The 21,195-nt window shown below is 46.4% G+C and overlaps 1 protein-coding gene across 1 annotated transcript in view; it reads right to left on the reverse strand.

Moving 5' to 3' along the window:
• Positions 1 to 8,025, reverse strand: part of LOC126278169 (phospholipase A1-like) — a 286,583-nt gene extending 278,558 nt beyond the window's left edge. The window contains exon 1 of the mRNA XM_049978064.1: positions 7,915 to 8,025. Coding sequence (XP_049834021.1) covers positions 7,915 to 8,017 — 103 coding nt within the window. The 5' untranslated portion in view covers positions 8,018 to 8,025. The remainder of the gene's footprint in view (positions 1 to 7,914) is intronic.
• Between the last annotated feature and the right edge of the window lie 13,170 nt (positions 8,026 to 21,195).

A 21,195-nucleotide genomic window follows, 5' to 3' on the forward strand; every position in this document is an offset into this window, starting at 1 on the left:
AATAAGCTAGTAACCTGAAGTCAGTCGTAAAAAAAGCAAAATCCTGGCAGTGGGTCGAAAGCGATGTGGTATGCAAGTGGTCGAAGAGAAGAACAAGACGGCCACTTCACTGTCATATTTAATCTCTAAGTGATGTACATGTGTTCACACCAGACAGTGTATCTTCTTTTGCCAACATAATTTTATTCCGCGAGCCCCAGTCACCACTACTCCCCCCACAACAAAGCGAGGCTATTCTTCTATTGTTTCTCTTGATAAAAAAGAAATGCAGTGCTATTCCACATTAGAACTCTAACCGACCCATCACACACAGATTAGCTCCATTCGCATCAGCAACTCTAAACACCTCATTCATCTCATCTTTAACAGTACAGCACTTCGTAAAAACATTTTTCGCTAAATATGTTTCATATACACACACGTGTTAAAACGTGCCAATGACAACTTAATAACAGGCCACCAGTAACTTCATAGTCTTTTCAGTTATGTCGAGAAAGGAGTGATCATTTTCATGTTACTGTTAATGCAACCTATTGTATTCACATTTACTTATATGTACATTTTTGTAACCAGCAAGAAAATAACATTTACAAGCTTTTGAATAAATGTCTGAACCAAATCCTCTGGCTCTGTTTCAAGATAAAACCCTTCTTTCACTTCGGACATATGTGAGCTCATAATTGCTCATTCAACAGATGTTCGAAGTTTTCGAGTGAAATTCGATAAGAAATTTCGAACATTCCATTATTACCCGCAAGTTTTTATCTGAAAAGATTGATTCCTCCATACATTTCTGTCCGTTTTAATACTGGATTATGCATAGTCGACGAATGTTCGTTTTATGTTTTAAATCATGGTGCAGTACAGTAAATATGGCCTTTCAATTCTGGCCGCTCACCAGCTCAAAAGCAGCTGCGCATTCTCGAACATCTTGCGGCTCTGAGCGGCAGCGCAAGGTTGAAGTAGTGTTGCCAGAAGTTACGATTTTCGCGATAAATACCAATTTTTAGGCATGTTATGACCCGTCCCGCGTAAGCCTTATACTGGACGCCAAATATTCCCACTTTTGGGCCCCGCTAACATTTCGAAATATGAGTACTTCCTCCAAAAATGATCGAGTATCTGAAAGCTCAGAAATGAGTTTCTGAATGCGTGGAAATTAAAATACGGTGCTGCAGGACGTTGCGATCAGCTGATGTACTAAAGCAGAGTACCCAAAGTTATCCTCTGACGCAAAAATTTGAGAATCCTGTTGCTTTCTGGAACACCTTGTTTATTTTGGAGGTTAATAAAATGTTTATAATGATAAAAATTCGTTTTATTCGACGATTAGTTAAGAATCATAACTAATAACACAGATATAATAACAGCGTTGAAAAATTATTCTCTTCAAAATGTTGAAAAAACGCCTTGTTGTTAATAGTTTTTCATGGAGCAGTTATTCAGTTCGCACAGGGCACCAGTTTCCGCGGAACAGTTTGGGAAACACTGAACTAAAGGGACGTTAACAGCGCATGCCCGAACTGTGCGTTTCGAAAACACACATGGCCATGAGCCTTCCACTGTTGTACTATTACCACCATGTCGCTGCTTTCCGAACAGCGTTCAACCTTTCACCCTTCTCGCACATTGCCTGCCTCCGAATTCTCTTGTCGCACGAAATAGTACTTTGTTGGATTGTGCTGAGGTGTGTAGAAAATCTTTTATTACCAGCCTAAATTTGGTTCTTTTGATGAGCGGAACTGTATTTTTGATTACGGTGTACAAGTATACCAACTTTGTTCACAATATATTAAATGTAACTTATGTAACGACTGAAAATTTACGTTGATTTTGAGTCTGTGTGTGTGTGTGTGTGTGCGCGCGCGCGCGCGCGCGAGCGCGTTTGACACGACTTTTAGTTTCTTGTCCCGCCGATATTTTTAAACTGCCGATTTTCTGCAAGCTGGACCTGGCAACACCAGGTCTTTTCAGAACAAGGGGGCGGGGGGGGGGGGGGGAGCAGAGCTCGAAGAAAGAACTGCAGTACTGTACAGACTCGCCATGTGTCCGCAGCTCGCCTGCCGCGGTGGTCTAGCGGTTAAGGCGCTCAGTCCGGAACCGCGCGACTGCTACGGTCGCAGATTCGAATCCTGCCTCAGGCATGGATGTGTGTGATGTCCTTAGGTTAGTTAGGTTTAAGTAGTTCTAAGTTCTAGGGGACTGATGACCACAACAGTTAAGTCCCATAGTGCTCAGAGCCATTTGAACCATTTTGTCCGTAGCTCGTGGTCTTGCGGTAGCGTTCTTGCTTCCCACGCCCGGGTTCCCGGGTTCGATTCCCAGCGGGGTCAGGGATTTTCTCTGCCTCGTGATGACTGGGTGTTGAGTGCTGTCCTTCGGTTAGTTAGGTTTAAGTAGTTCTAATTTCTAGGGGACTGATGACCATAGATGTTAAGTCCCACAGTGCTCAGAGCCATTTGAACTCTCCATGTAATCTGGAGAGACAACGACGCATTCTTTACCTGTGTTCCCGCAAACAACAGTCCGTTATGCTGAACAATGGACAGTATACGCGCTACAGAACAAGAATCACATTAACTAAACATCAAGAACGAAACCGTTAACGTTATTGTCTATTTGAATTTTCTCTTATATTTACTGTTAAATTTGTCCTCGGCACTGGCAAGTTGTCAGTGTTCCTTAGGCATTAGTTATCGTCCCTATGAAAGAAACTGATTATGGAAGGTAATTATTAGTCCATTCTCCACTTCGGCTGAGCACCCGAATAGCTCTCTGACACAAACAACACAGTGGCCTAGCTATACAACGACTGCGTTCACGTGCACCACAAGTAAAGGAAACTACTGGATGATGTCATCTGCACTCGACTTGCTAAGCTGTCTATATAGCTACTGTAACCGAATATTTTATATCCATGCCCAGTGGCTGTCGCGGCAGGAATCAGTTTCCATAAAAGTTTTCTGGGGTTTTTACTGCGTCCTGCTGCAAAACTATAACCCAACTTATCGGGCACCATACCAATCGTCCGTCATCAGGATATGGAATACCATTGGACAGCTCACATGTACGTGCACGCTACCTAGGCCGCAACTTAGGGATCCACACTACAAAAATCTAAAACAAAACGTATCTGTGTTTTAATATTAAAGATCAATATGGATAACACCAAATACCTTCTAGTGATGAGAGAGAACAATGACAGACCTTCAGATATAGATAGTAAAATCATTCACATGGTAATGAAGTCAAATATCTTGGCCCAGTTCTTAGTAAAAGGCATGAGACAGACCAGATTAGGACCTACAGAGCTGTAATCCAACCGATGGTCTTATATGGAGCAGAGACTTTACTCTGACACACTAGATACGGGCATCGAGAAGGCCAGATCACCAGGCAGGTGGTGGAATAAGCTATCAGAGGTAACACGCCAAGGGGAAGGTCACAGCTGGAATGGATTGGCAGTATCGAACAGGATATGGGTACGATGGGACTAACTGGAGAAGAATACATAGGCCGAAGACGATGGAAGAGGCTGATCGTCGAGGCCGAAGGACGATTGCAGGTTGTGTAGCCAACTTAGTAAGTAAGCATTATAGGCTGGTTCAAATGGCTCTGAGCACTATGGGACTTAACAGCTGTGGTCATCAGTCCCCTAGAACTTAGAACTACTTAAACCTAACCAACCTAAGGACATCACACACATCCATGCCCGAGGCAGGATTCGAACCTGCGACCGTAGCAGTCGCACGGTTCCGGACTGCGCGCCTAGAACCGCGAGACCACCGCGGCCGGCAAGCATTATAGATTTTGGGGCAAACAGCCCTATCTTCAGATTCATATTGTAAGATACATCTAATCGCTGTTAGGTATAACTTCCTCGGGATCACAACATGCTGTTATCACCGGTCAACAATACTTCCAACAAAACATTGTTCACAACAAAACACAAAATTTGCCATTTATTTTCAAATATGTTTATTCAGTAACAAGATATTTTTGGTAATGTGCAAGATGTCTTAAGACCCATAGCGTCTGACAAGATAACACACTGAGTTCATAGACATTCTAAAAAATGTAAATTTATTCTTATGAGAAATATTTTTGTTGTTTTAATAATTATACTACTACCAACTGGAATAACTCCAAAAAATTATCAGCACAGCATTATAAGAGCCGTATCGATCACCGTAAGGCAATAACAACAATGTAGCAACAAAGTAAGTAGTAAGATCGTTTTAAGACGACGGTTTTTATATATTTCGGTATAATTTACTATTATCGACCGCCACAAATACAGACCAATCGCCATTAAATGAAAGAAGAACTCATAATCGGAACTGCGAAAAGAAACGTTTCAAATTTTAATCTGAAATTTAAATGTCGCGTGACAAGGGCGTCCCGCCGGGTAGATCGTTCGCCGGGTGCAAGTCTTTCGATTTGACTCCACTTCGCCGACTTGGGCGTCGATGGGGATAAAATAATGATAATTAGGACAACACAACACCCAGTCCCTGAGCGGAGAACATCTCCGATCCAGCCGGAAATCGAACCGGGGCCCTTAGGATTGACATTCTGTCACGCTGACCATTTTAAAAAAATATTTTTTCGTTATGGTTCGTTGTATTTCGTCGTAGCGGACGTCACATGACATCCGTTGAAGCTCGTTGTTGATCCTTTCGCTCAGTTTTTTTATTACAGAGGCCAGCCAGCTCTCCGACCGAACACGCCGAACTACCGTGCTGGCTTTTTTTTTATCTGATCGGGGCGGACGTCGTAAGACACCCTTTTAAGTTAATTGTTGATCTATTAACTCATTTTTTTTATTACTGAGGGCGATATTTGTGCCACAGTAAATACGGCCCTGCCACTGAGGCGGTGCAGTTTTCTCTCTCGCTCTAATTCTTGATTAAAAGAAGCGTACATAAATGCCGTAATATAATTGTATGTCGGGAGTAGAGAGGAAGAAACTGATTCTCTCTATTAATTATGATTTACGATAAAATTTTAACGGCCCACATTACTGAATAAGAAATGAGCTCCTTTTGTAGCGCGGCGGTCCGGTCATAGGCTGCCAAGTCACACACAGCTATGTAAACAAACACTTCCGCAGATGGAGCACAACGCACTGACCCCTTCTACGCGCCAGCGGCCTGCCAACTAGTTCGAACTTCGTTCCTGGCTCGGTCAAGGAGGGAAATTCTTACTTTGGAACTAGCAGGCACAATGCTTTGCACAGTGGAAGTAGCAACACTGTTGGAACCGACAACGTTTACATTGCAAAAAACGGTACAGTTGCCCTGCTAAAACGTTTTTTGCCATACGATTAATCCCACCCTGGGGACGTACATGTCACTAAATGTATTTTGTTCCACTGATTTCCTAGGGATAACATTCTGGGGTAACACTTCACTTCCCCAAAAAACATTAATTGTACAAAAGAGTAATTAGAGCTTATGCAGAGGTCACACACGTTCTCTTGTAGGCATCTGTTTAAACAATTTGTAACATTAACTACAGCTTTGCTGTACATTTATTCACTTACGAAACTGTTGGCAACAGTCCATTGCAAATGACAGGAATGGAGATATTCACTAAAATGATCTACACTTTCCTCTACTAAAATAATAACGCTAAGGCATAGAGAGTTGTGAAATATACAGCTATAAAACTCTTTAACGTCCGCTTGTGGAAATACGATACAGCAGAAGCAATTTAAAATATAAATTACATTTCTTTCTCCTTTGCAATCCCTAAACCACAGAGCGATTCTTGAACAGAAATAAGACGATTACCAACAAGTAAGTAGCCAGTATGTAGCCGCATAAACAAATGTATATTGGTATATTATATTCTTCCTAGCTCTGTCTGCAATCTTTTGTTCAACTGACAGTTAACGTTTAGCGTGAAAGTGAACTACAGAACATGGAACAACATAACTACTTTTATAATTTTCACGTATGCAGGCGGATTCAGTCGACATTCTGCCACGATACTTCGGCGCAAAGACGCCTCGCCATCATGACGTGAGTAGACGAATGTCCGCAGCTCGTGGTCGTGCGGTAGCGTTCTCGCTTCCCGCGCCCAGGTTCCCGGGTTCGATTCCCGGCGGGGTCTGGGATTTTCTCTGCCTCGTGATGACTGGGTGTTGTGTGATGTTCTTAGGTTAGTTAGGTTTAAGTAGTTCTAAGTTCTAGGGGACTGATGACCATAGATGTTAAGTCCCATAGTGCTCAGAGCCATTTGAACCAATAGACGAATAATGAAGAGCCACGGTGTATTCACCATATTTATGCCGAATTTTGCGAATGCGAAATGTGTTGGCGTCTTTTGACGTACTTATCAGGTGATGACAAGCGCGGGACAGCCTGTGTGTGCTGCCATCGGTGGTGGAAGTGAGAGATCATCTAATCACTGGGTATCGAATGACCGCGTCGATTCCATTGTCACTGGATAATTTTAATTGTTGTTGTAGTCTTCAGTCCAGAGACTGGTTTGATGCAGCTCTCCATGCTACTCTATCCTGTGCAAGCTTCTTCATCTCCCAGTACCTACTGCAACCTACATCCTTCTGAATCTGTTTAGTATACTCATCCCTTGGTCTCCCTCTACGATTTTTACCCTCCAGCTGCCCTCCAATACTAAATTGGTAATCCTTTGATGCCTCAGAATGTGTCCTACCAATCGATCCCTTCTTCTAGTCAAGTTGTGCCACATATTTCTCTTCTCTCCAATTCTATTCAATACCTCCTCATTAGTTATGTGATCTACCTATCTAATCTTCAGTATTCTTCTGTAGCACCAGATTTCGAAAGCTTCTATTATCTTCTTGTCTAAACTATTTATCGTCCACGTTTCACTTCCATACATGGCTACACTCCATATAAATACTTTCATAAACGACTTCCTGACAAATCTATATTCGATGTTAACAATTGCTCTTCTTCAGAAACGCTTTCCTTGCCATTGCCAGTCTACATTTTATATCCTCTCTACTTCGGCCATCCTAAGTTATTTTGCTCCCCAAATAGCAAAACTCCTTTACTACTTTAAGTGTATCATTTCCTAATCTAATTCCGGCAGCATCACCCGATTTAATTCGACTACATTCCATTATCCTCGTTTTGCTTTTGTTGGCTAAAATGGCTCTGAGCACTATGGGACTTAACTTCTGTGGTAATAAGTCCCCTACAACTTAGAACTACTTAAACCTAACTAACCTAAAGACATCACACACATCCATGTCCGAGGCAGGATTCGAACCTGCGACCGTAGCGGTCACGCGGTTCCAGACTGAAGCGCCTAGAACCGCACGGCCACACCGCCGGCTTGCTTTTGTTGATGTTCATCTCATACCCTCCTTTCAAACACTGTCCATTCCGTTCAACTGCTCTTCCAGGTCCTTTGCTGTCTCTAATTTTAATTATAGGATGCCAATTTTAATTTTATAAATCGTGACAAGGGTTTTCAACTAGATAAAAATTGGAGTCCTATAGGTAAAATATCCAGTCACAACGGAATCGACGGGGTCCTTCGATAACCAGTGATTAGATGATCTCTCACTTCCACCACCAAGGGCAGCACACACAACTACTCTCTGGGTCGTAATATCGTGGTAAAATGTCGGCCGGGTGCATACATGCGAATTGTTTGCAGAAGAAATACGCCGGGACAATTTCAGAAGCTACGTAACTAATATTCGTACAATCGAAGTTAACAATCGGCGGGCACTGATAATGGCAGAATCATCAACAGTGGGAACAGTCGTGTTCGCTGGTTGTCAAATGGCAAGTAACCGAAACAGGACTATAATCTCGTTTGTCTCTTGAGTCAGGAATGCAGCATCCCTTGCTGGCTGTCCGCTCTGGTCGCGCTAGTGTTGTTTCGAAGTTGGCAGCGGAGGTGGGTACTCACCGAGGATGGCGGCGGCGGCGGCGACGGCGGCGGCTGCAGCGAAGAACGCGTGCGCGGCCCTAGCCAGCGGCTGCGGGTTCTGGAGCTGCCGTCGCGGGTGCATGGCGGGACGCTACTGCAGGCAGCACGGCCGGGCTGCCCCGCGCAGGTCTGGCAACCGTCGCGCCCACTTTCCCCCGCTCCTCCTCGATATGCCTGCCACGCGCCACGGTGGGGCGAATGTCGCACGACGGCGAAATGCGAATTTCGGAAAAGTGGGCGCATAAGTTTCCGCTGACTGCCATAGAATGGTGCGGGGTGGGGGTGGGGGTGGGGGAGGGGGGGGGGGGGGAGGCGGAACGATTCGCAAGTTTTTTGGAAAATATTGGCCGTTATCGGTTGGCGGTATAAACAGATATCGGTGCCATGGTGACCGCAGCCTAATGGTGTTTGCACAACCCGCATCGTCCAGGGCTCGTTTTATGAGCTTCATGATGAATTGTCGCATCTGTCCTGGCCAAGCCAATCACCAATTCACACCATTATTGACTCTTTAAGACCTACTTTACAAAAAAGGCTGCGTGATCTCAATCCACCACCATCATCGTTATCTGAAGTTGCCACTATTTGGTAGGAAGGGTAGTATAAGACTGCCGAGCGGTCTAAGCCGCTGCACTCATAGACTGGGCGGCTGGTCCTGGCGGAGGTTCGAGTCCTCCCTCGGGCATGGGTGTGTGTGTTTGTCCTTAGGATAATTTAGGTTAAGTAGTGTTTAAGCTTAGGGACTGATGACCTTAGCAGTTAAGTCCCATAAGATTTCACACACATTTGAACAGTAGTATAAAATTCTCTTGAAATCCATACAGGAGCTAATGTATCGATAACAGGACGACTGGAAAATGTTTTGAATGCTTGCGGCTTTCCTACACCGTTTTTGGATAGTTCAAATGGCTCTGAGCACCATGGGACTCAACTGCTGTGGTCATCAGTCCCCCAGAACTTAGAACTACTTAAACCTAACTAACCTAAGGACATTACACACATCCATGCCCGAGGCAGGATTCGAACCTGCGACCGTAGCAGTCGCACGGCTCCGGACTGCACGCCTAGAACCGCGAGACCACCGAGGCCGGCCCGTTTTTGGAATGGCAGTGTGTTGTGGTTTAGGCGTGACCATATTTATGTCCACTCCGTGTACATTAGTTTTCAAATCAGTACGCCACTACGTGCACGGTGAAAATGAACAGCTGGCCGGTGTGGCCGAGCTATGCTAGGCGCTACAGTCTGTAACCGCGTGACGGCTCCGCTCGCAGGTTCGAATCCTGCCTCGGGCATGGCTGTGTGTGATGTCCTTCGGTTAGTTAGGTCTAAGTAGTTCTAAGTTCTAGGGGACTGATGACCTCAGAAAAGTCCCACAGTGTTCAGAGCCATTTTTTGAAAATGAACAGACTTCGGTCGACAACCGGTGAAATTCAGATCGATTTGATTTCTTCGGTCTTAGTGGCCGGCACAATATGAGAAATGGACTGTGAGAGACAGTTAAGCTTAGTCAAAGAAGGAGATTGTGGTATCTCGGGTATTAAAAATATCATAATCGGGATATAGTTTGGAATATATGGACTGAAATCACAGGTTTATGGGAAAATAAAAGTAGACAAAATCTGTAACGGGAATTTTAGGCTCAAATTATATTCTCAAAAAAAAACTTGTTCAAGTGATGAGGATGCCGTATCTTATGCTTATAGTGACTGTAGTGGATCTTTTTTGGGTTGTGATAGGTGGACATTAGCAGTCTATAAATTATTATTAACTGCTTACTGGCGTGTATGCCAGGAGGGTGTCATTTCTGTTACATGACATGATCTGCATGTGCATAGTATCTTATTTTAAACTTTATGTTTGTGTTTCACACGTCTGCTGAAAGACAAATCATCAAAGGTTAACTGAGTATGTCTGCACAACTTCAAATACAGTCAGGAAAACAGATTTTGTGCTTTCCAAACTCACTGCGAATCATCTCTCTCCATTTCGCACATTCGTAAAATTTGTCTGGTAATTCTCGTCACGTTCTTTTGGAGACATATATAGCTCAAATGGTTCAAATGGCTCTGAGTACTATGAGAGTTAACATCTGAGGTCATCAGTCCCCTAGAACTTAGAACTACTTATACCTAACTAACCTAAGGACATCACACACATCCACGCCAGAGGCAGGATTCGAACCTGCGACCGTAGCTGTCGCGCGGTTCCAGACTGAAGCGCCTAGAACCGCTCTGCCAGTGCGGCCGGCATATAGTTCATTCACGTGCATTCGGAATTTTTTTAATAGCAAAAGTCGCATTGTAGCACTTGTCTCCTAGCACAAAGGCGTTTTGGTATCCATCCCTTCCCACTCTTGAAGATTTTAACCTAACCTAGAATCCGTGTTCCCGGTAAAACCTGACGAAGATCGGACCCTCTGTGGCCAAGGTGTCTGTCAGATGTTATCGGGCGATTTCTGGCGACGGAGTCTGTGAACACTGATTGGATGTTCCTGTCGTTTACTGTCGCTCTCATCGAACACTGCGTCGAGTGTCAGCTTTGATTGCGCGAACAGCTCCATATTCCGTGGATTACCATCAGGGATCAACCATAGTGACTGGCTCCATGGATTTTACTACCCCGTGCGGAGTTTTCAAGCGTCTCCCTCTCCCGGTCGCGCCAGGTCAACTTGTATTTTTTTCAGACATAATCAACCTTTACCACAATGTCATCCATCCACGATATCTTATTCTTAGGTACCGCACTTACTCATATGTCTTTTTGACGTGAATACTTCTTTAAGAGCAGAGCTGGGCTAGGTATGGGTTCAAAATGGGTTCAAAATGGTTCAAATGGCTCTGAACACTATGGGACTTAGCTTCTGAGGTCATCAGTCTCCTAGAACTTAGAACTATTTAAACCTAACTAAGGACATCACACACATCCATGACGTGAGTAGACGAATGTCCGCAGCTAGCGGTCGCGCAGTTCCAGACTGTAGCGCCTAGAACCGCTCGGCCAACCCGGCCGGCACCGGTCTGAGAAACAGTAGTGGTTTGTATTGGTACCACGAAAATAAAGTGTTAACACCCCCCTGGTTGAACACAAGAGGAATTGCCTTCTGGAACGTACGGACAAATCAGTCGTAGCGGGCTTTGTTTACCAAGAGCGTGATCATGAAATAAAATGCAGCGAGACGAACGTCACATCGAAAATATCGCGCATGTGCGCATGTATAGAGAGGCTACTGAGATTTATAAACACAGTAATAATTTTAATAGAGAAGAGGAGAGTGGTTAACTAGACAAAATTTGGATGTCAAAGTTGCCACGTAAGAACGACGATCGATTGCTTTCAGTTGAGAATATTGGCTTTACCAGAGATAATGTCGTAGCCGACGTCACGTGTTGGACTGTGGTGCACTCTACATCGTGCTTATAGTCGGTTGACCCTTGTGTTGTGTTGCAGTTTGCCGATTTACCTCTGAAGAAGTCTCCCGCAGTCGGAGAGGAAACGTTGGGAGAAAGTTTTACACAGCGACCATGACCTATTAGCCCGCAAGTTTTAAGTGATATGTGAAGCAATGAAACGGTTACAATGTAATACATTTTGCCTTATAACTCCAAAATTAAGTATGTAACCAAAATTAAGTTGCCACTCGCAGAGTCTGTAACTAAAATTAGTTCACTTTTTCTGGCTCCCTGAATAAAGGGGAGCGTGCGATGCGAGACCTGCAGCAACCAGCACAGCTGAGGCCGCAATGTCGGCGGAATCGTCGCCGCTTCTAGGGCACAGCGAATGACTGACTGAAAGTGCCTATTTCGTGTGTCCGTAGTACATAAAGGAAAAACGGCTATGGTCGAATATCTAGATGGCGTGCTTCCTGACAAGCCATGACTATGATTTATGGCTCATCTCTTGTAGCGAAAAGTAACAGTTATATGCTGAATAAAGTTGCTGGGACGCAAACAATATGAAATACGGCGAAAGTGGACGAAGAGTCCGTGCAGTGCAGTTTAGAGGCCCATGAGAAGAAGAAGACCGATGTAAACGGGTATTACTGGCAGACCCAAATGAGAGGCACACAACGTCTGGATTCAGAAGACTATGACATGTGACGAGCAGTGCATAGTTAACGTGCTCTTTCTCTATTTATTACAAAGTGCTTTTCTCGGTGATACCCCCATAGGTATTTAGGGAATTGTTAGGCCATCATATGCTATATATTTATTTTTATTCCATTATTATCAAGTTTTTCAATTCTGTGGAGACTTTCAAGCTGACATAGGTACAATTCAAGTGTTGCGTACGTGTATCGAAGAAAGAGAGTTGCGAACACTACCAATCGCGATGTTCGCTGTTTTGAAAGACACAACCAATGCGACCAACTCCTGAGCTTCCTTCCTCATCTGTTTCACAATACAGTTGACAATTTCGAGTGAGACGTATTTACAACTTAACGCTAACGCTTCTTCATCTATATAAAACTCTCACTGTCAAACAATGGAAACTCCAGGTGGGAATATCAATAATGTAGGAAGACATTGTCGACATTTCATTGTCTTGTTAATCCGTCTGTTTGGAACCATATTAAAATTTAAGACTTTGCAGCTCCCAAAAACCTGCCGCGCTCGGAAGTAGCAGGGCTCGCACGCACCCTACGCACCCCCTCCCCCCTCCCCTCACCCCCACCCACCCAGCAGAGCCGGCCCTATCTAACGTTGTGCCATGGGAAAATAGTCACATAATCCTTGGTAGACTTGCAGACTAACCATGGCTGCTCAAACCATCACGTAAAGTGGGCCAGAAGTTGGAAACAGTGTGAAACGATACTTATCCGACCAAACGTCTTTCTTCCATTGTTCTATAGTCTTCGTCTTCTGGCTTCGTCACCAGGTTTTCCTGTTACGGACATTTACATCACTGATGAGTGGGTTTGGAATTCCAGCTCGGCCTGAAATTCCCTGTTTATGGAGTGCTCTCTGTCTCTCTCTCTCTTTTTATTCATTTTTTTATTGCGCTGACGGTGTTCACGAGTACGACTTTCAGTTGTACAGTGACTTTTCCAGCTATCGTATTCTATTTTTTCGTCACAATCTTCTTCAATGACCCTTAGATACGATCATTCACCACATAGCTTCGTCAGTGTTGTGAAGTAGCGGATAAATTTTTCGCTCAGTTCCTTTATGCGGTATAAACCTTCGATATGGTGTCTCTTGATCACCAACACTTCGGCTGCCTTGGTTACCGAAGCAGGTAGGCCCTCACAAATGAGCAGAACCTGCGATTTGGACACATTAAGAGAACTGCTTCCCCATATGTCGCCACCCATCTCAGAGACATGTGGACATCGTCCTTGCTGCATGGATAGAGGAGCATCAAGAATTTATGCATTTACAATAACATAGACCTCTGTTCTGACCGCAATGTATTGAGGAGATGCACAGGTGCTGTTCGTGGTCAAACACAACAGCACAACTCGCAGCATCTGTGTTTATGCTCAAGCACAAACTTCTCGCGGTATTTCCATACTTTGTTCAACCCGCTATACATCTGGCGAATAATAATCGCGGAATGACTCAGAAGAAGATCGTCAGCATAGGTCGTACAACAGAAGCGGTATCCATGCAATGTGAAGCCCACCAGGCATTGGAGTAGGGGTTCTAACGCCTAAGCATACAGTCTCGTGGAAAGTGGAGCAACCCTGTTGGACAGAACGCTCGATAGAGGCTCAGTGACGCGACCTTATATTCTTGGAGTCTAGCCTCTCATGAGATGCAGTACCTGTGTAATACATGAGCCGGAAAACCCATGTACTGGAAGACCATCTGAAGGTGTGGTCAACGTGGTGGAATGCCTGACGGTAGTCAAGCTATGCCAATGCACCAGCAGATGTTGCGACTTTTCGAGTGCGAACATATCCCTGTAACGGCTTAGGGCTGTATGAATACTGTTATCACCATCCAGCGGGTCGCGCGGGATTAGCCGAGCGGTCTAAGGCGAAGCAGTCATGGACTGTGCGGCTGGTCCCGGCGGAGGTTCGAGCCCTCCCTCGGGCATGGATGTGTGTGTGTTTGTCCTTAGGATAATTTAGGTTAAGTAACGTGTAAGCTTAGGGACTGATGACCTTAGTCGTTAAGTCCCATAAGATTTCGCACTTATACACTCCTGGAAATGGAAAAAAGAACACATTGACACCGGTGTGTCAGACCCACCATACTTGCTCCGGACACTGCGAGAGGGCTGTACAAGCAATGATCACACGCACGGCACAACGGACACACCAGGAACCGCGGTGTTGGCCGTCCAATGGCGCTAGCTGCGCAGCATTTGTGCACCGCCGCCGTCAGTGTCAGCCAGTTTGCCGTGGCATACGGAGCTCCATCGCAGTCTTTAACACTGGTAGCATGCCGCGACAGCGTGGACGTGAACCGTATGTGCAGTTGACGGACTTTGAGCGAGGGCGTATAGTGGGCATGCGGGAGGCCGGGTGGACGTACCGCCGAATTGCTCAACACGTGGGGCGTGAGGTCTCCACTGTACATCGATGTTGTCGCCAGTGGTCGGCGGAAGGTGCACGTGCCCGTCGACCTGGGACCGGACCGCAGCGACGCACGGATGCACGCCAAGACCGTAGGATCCTACGCAGTGCGTAGGGGACGCACCGCCACTTCCCAGCAAATTAGGGACACTGTTGCTCCTGGGGTATCGGCGAGGACCATTCGTAACCGTCTCCATGAAGCTGGGCTACGGTCCCGCACACCGTTAGGCCGTCTTCCGCTCACGCCCCAACATCGTGCAGCCCGCCTCCAGTGGTGTCGCAACAGGCGTGAATGGAGGGACGAACGGAGACGTGTCGTCTTCAGCGATGAGAGTCGCTTCTGCCTTGTTGCCAATGATGGTCGTATGCGTGTTTGGTGCCGTGCAGGTGAGCGCCACAATCAGGACTGCATACGACCGAGGCACACAGGGTCAACACCCGGCATCATGGTGTGGGGAGCGATCTCCTACACTGGCCGTACACCTCTGGTGATCGTCGAGGGGACACTGAATAGTGCACGGTACATCCAAACCGTCATCGAACCCATCGTTCTACCATTCCTAGACTGGCAAGGGAACTTGCTGTTCCAACGGGACAATGCACGTCCGCATGTATCCCGTGCCACCCAACGTGCTCTAGAAGGTGTAAGTCAACTACACTGGCCAGCAAGATCTCCGGATCTGTCCCCCAGTGAGCATATTTGGGACTGGATGAAGCGTCGTCTCACGCGGTCTGCACGTCCAGCACGAACGCTGGTCCAACTGAGGCGGCAGGTGGAAATGGCATGGCAAGCCGTTCCACAGGACTACATCCAGTATCTCTACGATCGTCTCCATGGGAGAATAGCAGCCTGCATTGCTGCGAAAGGTGGATATACACTGTACTAGTGCCGACATTGTGCATGCTCTGTTGGCTGTGTCTATGTGCCTGTGGTTCTGTCAGTGTGATCATGTGATGTATCTGACCCCAGGAATGTGTCAATAAAGTTTACCCTTCCTGGGACAATGAATTCACGGTGTTCTTATTTCAATTTCCAGGAGTGTATTTATTTGAACCACCCAGCGATCAAGGGCTGTGACGAATTTTGCTGCCTTCTTGAGTTGTGATGCTTCAACGTCTTTTCCATCTCTCATGATTACCCTGCTGTAGAGCCGATTTTGTACAGGATAGCCACCAGTATAGGGTGGATGTATGTGAGGTGATGTCGACGACAAAGGGCCCAAATATCCTTAATGATCCTTAGGCAGTCAGGAGGAGTCAGTAGGGAAACGTTTAATTTCCCGATGCCACGACTGTGCCACACCTGATGGCGAGCGAGGGAGACACTGCAGATGTAGGCCTTATTGTCAGAGAGAGGCTAAACTTTAGCATGCCCAATGTCAGTAGCAAGGGAACGTGTGAGGTATATACAGTAGAGGCGACTGGACAAGCGAGCCATATAGTATGTGATCACTGTGTGCATACCATGAACCTTCGTCCATGTCTCGATAAGCTGAAGTTGGTCGATGATAACAGAGAGGGCCACACAAGGGAAATATTGTTGACATTGATCAGTAAGCCCTAGTGTGGAGTTAGTCTCCACCGAACACCAATTCATCCATGGGACCTTCAGTAAGCGGCGCTACTTCGTCAGCAAAGAAGATATGTTGCTCACAAGGTCGACTGGAGCCAGACAGTCCGGATGCCGACCTGTGTGAGGGCCATACAACTAGCATCAGGAAGGTACACTACATCATCAATAGGGAGCCCTGTGCAGAGGAGGATAACCACTCCACTACTGATGTCAGAGGCATGAGAGATATGGGCCATGTAGATGGTGGGCACATAGAAGCCAGCAACAATCACTTCTTGAAGGAGGGCAATGTCGACATCACCAAAAATGGTGTCTCAGAACAGTGCCAGTGTAGCCTGAAACTGGCCAGATTCATCGTTGCGATGCAGTAGTGTTGTGGACGTGCTCCTCTTGTTGGCACGATGGGTGCTGCGAAGATGTCTAACTGGCTTGAAACATCTGGCAGCTGCAATCACTGGGTGGAATCTGGGTCGGGCGCCACTTTAGGGCACTCCCTGACAGGTCGGCCATCATTCCGATCCGCTCCATCGTTGATATCGTCAGCCCAGGAGATCGGGACTGGTGGCAGGCGATAGTTGCGCCCATCAAGGTCTGGGGGTGGTGACGCGGCCACAGCAGGACCCAGGGAACCCCTCTCCACAGGATCCATCATTGTCATGTGGGATCACAGTCGGTGGAAAGGATGGTCCCTAAATGGGACACCTGGAGCGGCCATTCCTGTCATCAGGGTGGCTGAAGGGAGATCAATGCCTGGTATCCGATCCGATGCTTGCAATGTTCCATTAAGAAGTGTGTTGTTGGAGGGCATTCGACTTCGCTTCCTCCATTGTCGAGACGAGAACTGCTTTCAGATATGCTGTTCCATGCCAGGGTGTGGACGCTCGTTGTTGGAAGCCGCACCCATCTGAAGGAAAACACCGCACTCGGTTTCGACGTCCATCGCAATGGGCGGGCCATTTATTGAGCTCTGAAGAGTTAATGGTATCATTATTGTCAGAGCAGCTGGTGCTGCTGAGGGCTCGGCAGCACCGTCGGTCCTGACGAGGAGTGCTGGTGGGTGAACAGGCGCTTCCTAAGCTGACACATCTGGGTTGTGCACAGCTGCTGCGTAAGTGTCCAGTAAAGAAGTGACTGGCATATTGGGAGCTGCGTCACTGACTGGGATCTGTAGCAAAAGGCGACAGGGACAATCGGACCTAACATGGTCCTCTTGTCCACATCCTGGACACATGCAGCTGGCCATCATACATGATGATGGCCCACACACTCGCTCCAGCTTCCCATGAGTAACACCTTTCTCGTGAACCAGCCCGTCTATTTTCGAAAACTGAATAAAAACCCTTCAGTAGTGCCTAGGATTAGTCTTCATATTCAGACAGGAAAACGCAGCGGAGCCAAAGAAACTGGTACATCTGCCTAATATCGTGTAGGGCCCCCGCCAGCACGCAGAAGTGACGCAACACGAAATGGCATGGACTCGACTAATGTTTGAATTAGTGCTGGAGGGAATTGACACCATGAAGATTGCAGGGCTATTCACAAACCCGTGAGAGTATGAGAGGGTGGAGATCTCTTCTGAATAGTGCAGCCCGCCGGCGTGGCCCAGCGGTTCTAGGCGCTACAGTCTGGAACCGCGCGACCGCTACGGTCGCATGTTCGAATCCTGCCTCGGGCATGGACGTGTGTGATGTCCTTAGGTTAGTTAGGTTTAAGTAGTTCTTAATTATATGGGACTGATGACCTCAGAAGTTAAGTCCCATAGTGCTCAGAGCCATTTGAACCATGTTTTTGAACAGTACACTGAAATGCATACCAGATACGTTCAATAATGTTCTCGTCTGGGCAGTTTGGTGGCAAGCGGAAGTGTTTAAACTCAGAAGAGTGTTCCTGAAGCCACTCTGTACCAACTCAGGATGTGTGGTGTGTTGTATTGTCCTGCTGGAATTACACGAGTCCGTCGGAATGCACAATGTACATGAATGGATGCAGGTTATCAAGCAGGATGCTTACGTACGTATCACCTGCCTGAGTTGTACCTAGATGTATCAAATGTCCCATATTACTCCAACTGCATACTCCCCTCCCCATTACAGAGCTTCCGCCAGCCAGAACAGTCTCCTGCTGACATGTGGGGTCCATGGATTCATGAGGTTTTCTTCATAACCGTACATGTCCATGCACTCGATAAAATTTGAAACAAGACTCGTCCGACCAAGCAACATGTTTACTCATCAACAGTCCAATATCGGTGTTGACGGGCCCAGCCGAGGCGTAAAACTTGGTGTCGTGCTGTCATCAAGGGTACACGAGTAGGTCTTCGGCTTCGAAAACCCATATCGATGATGTTTCGTTGAATGGTCCGTGCGGTGACACTTGTTGATGGCCCAACACTGAAATCTGCAGCAATTTGCGAAAGGTTGCACTTCTGACACATTGAACGATTCTCTTCAATCGTCGTTGGTTCCGCTCTTACAGGGTCGTTTTCTCGGCCGCAGCAATGTAGGTTTGATGTTTTACCGGATTCCTTATACTCACGGTCCACTTGTGAAATAGTCGCACGTGAAAATCGGCACTTCATCGCTACCTCGGAGATGCTGTGTCCCATCGTTCGTGAGCCGACTGTAACACGACGTTCGAGCTCACTTAAATCTTGATAACCTGCCATTGTAGCAGCAGTAAACGATTTAACAATTGCGCCTGGCGCGTGTCTTATATGGGCGTTGCCGACCGCAGGGCCATATTCTGCCTGTTTACTTATCTATGCATATGCCAGTTTCTTTGGCGTTTCAGTGCACTTTAGTAACTTACAGATACAGGCCACACCATCAGCTACTTACAGATATATGATAATGATCTGAGCTCTGTATGGTCGAACATCTTGTTGTACGATGAGATCATTACCCACTATGTCGGCGTAAGAGACCATCTCGAAACACGGCCACAGAAACCCGTAAAGCTCCACACGGAGACTTCTTCCGACGCCATCTTTTTAAAGGATGTTTGAAGAATGGTTGAATTTTCCTACCAAATCAAAACACAGCTCTTGCCTCGTTGCTAGCTAAGCCGAGAGCCAAAAGAGAGTGATCATTCGCGAGCTGAATTCAAAGTTAGATGGCAGGGTGTCCACAGCAACACCCATTTCTGGACGGGAGATGAGCGGTAAAGGCTCAGTGGGCCAACTTACATAGCACGTTCTTGAATGTAAATCTCGATTAAGTCGTTCAATAGAAGTGTTACAAAGCTTCGTAAGCAAAGAGAGCTACAGCACAAATTTAAATAAAGTCTAATGTCTATCAGCAAGAGATGATATTGCATCAAGAACAGGGTTCAATGTATTCGAAAGTAAAATTCTCACTCAAGATCTGAGGAAAAATGCTATGGTTGGGAACGGATCACTCACCTATCCAGTCAGGCTATGGCCACACCAGATGCGCCTCGCTTAGCGCCTTGGTACTTCGCGGCTCGCTTGGTGCTACGAGTTTGTATAGTCGGTGGTCACATCTGAATATCGATGCAAGTCGCCATAGGCCTATTGTTCTCTCGCACTGTCGAAATGTCTCTTCCAGTATTGAGTAAAAACTGCTTCTGGCAGAAAATACAATCTAAGACAAAAAAGAAAAAAGAAAAGAACCGACACTCTAAGAAGGAATTACCCCAATCGGACGGAAATCCGTAGATGTGATGTACCTGTACAGAAAAACAAATGATTACAATTTAAGAAGTTCAAAAATGGTTCAAATGGCTCTGAGCACTATGGGAGTTAACATCTGAGGTCATCAGTCATCTAGAACTTAGAACTACTTAAACGTAAGGAGATCACACATATCCACGCCCGAGGGAGGATTCGAACCTGCGACTGTAGTGGTCGCGCGGTTCCAGACTGAAGCGCCTAGAACCACTTGGTCACAACGGTAGATGATTTATTCAAGTGAAAGAGCTTCACAAATTCAACCAACCAATAACACATTGGTCCACCTCTGACCCATAAGCAAGCAGTTACTCGGCTTGGAATTGATAAATAGAGTTGTTGGATGTCCTCCTAAGGGATATCGTGCCCAGCTCCGTCAGTTTTGCGCGTTTGGTCGTCAACATCACGAGATGATTGGAGGTCCCTGCCCATAATGCTCCAACCGCTCTCATTCGGAGAGAAATCCGGCGACCTTGCTGCCAAGAAGGGGTTTGACAAGCACATAGACAAGCAGAAGAAACTCTGGCCGTGTACGGACGGGCGTTACCTTGCTGAAATGTAAGCCCAGGATGGCTTGCCGTCAAGTGCAACATAACTGGGCGTAGAATATCATCAACGAATCACTGTGCTGTAAAGGCACCGTGGATGACAACCAAAGGGGTCCAGCAGTGAAATAAAATGGCACTCCAGACGATCACTCCAGTTGTTGAGCCGTCCTGCGGCTGACAGTCGGGTTGGTATCCCACCACTGTCCGGGGCATCTCCAGACACGTCTTCGGCCTGGAATCTCGTTGACTGGAGTAGAATTGACTTCAGTGATGACTCACGGTTCGAACAGAGCTCCGATGACCAGCGAAGACGTGTCTAGAGACGCTCCATACATCGATCGGATACGAACCTGCCTAATGTCCGCCATACTGCCCGAAAATCGGGAATGATGGTCTAGGGTGCCATTTGTTTTCATACGTCGACGGCAGTCTACGCCCCGCTTTGTTGCCCTTCATAACAATGCACCCTGAGCTTATATTTCAGCAAAATAATGCCCGCCCGCGCGCGACGAGAGTCTCTATTGCTTGTCTTCGTTCTTGCCAAATCCTACCTTGGGCAGCAAGATTGCCGGATCTGTCGCCAGTTGAGAAAGTTTCGAGCGTTAAGGGCACGGCGCTCCAATCAGCTCTGGATTTTCAACTACTACCGCTCCAAATGGACAGAAATCCTCAGAAGGATATTCAATAAGCTTATGAATCAATAACAAGCCGAGTAAGTGCTGGCATAAGGGCCAGAGGTAGACCAACGCGTTATTGACTTGCTCAATTTGTGAAGATCTTTTCCTTGAATAAATCATCCTAGTTTACTAAAATTGTAATCATTTGTTTGTCGGTATATCTACATCACATCTACCAATTTCCTTTCCATAAGGATAATTCCTTTGTGATGCGTCTCTTTTTTTGTTTTAGAGTGTACCTTTGAAATATGAAC

Source organism: Schistocerca gregaria, chromosome 6, assembly GCF_023897955.1.
Source record: "Schistocerca gregaria isolate iqSchGreg1 chromosome 6, iqSchGreg1.2, whole genome shotgun sequence".
Classification (NCBI taxonomy): Eukaryota; Metazoa; Arthropoda; class Insecta; order Orthoptera; family Acrididae; genus Schistocerca; species Schistocerca gregaria.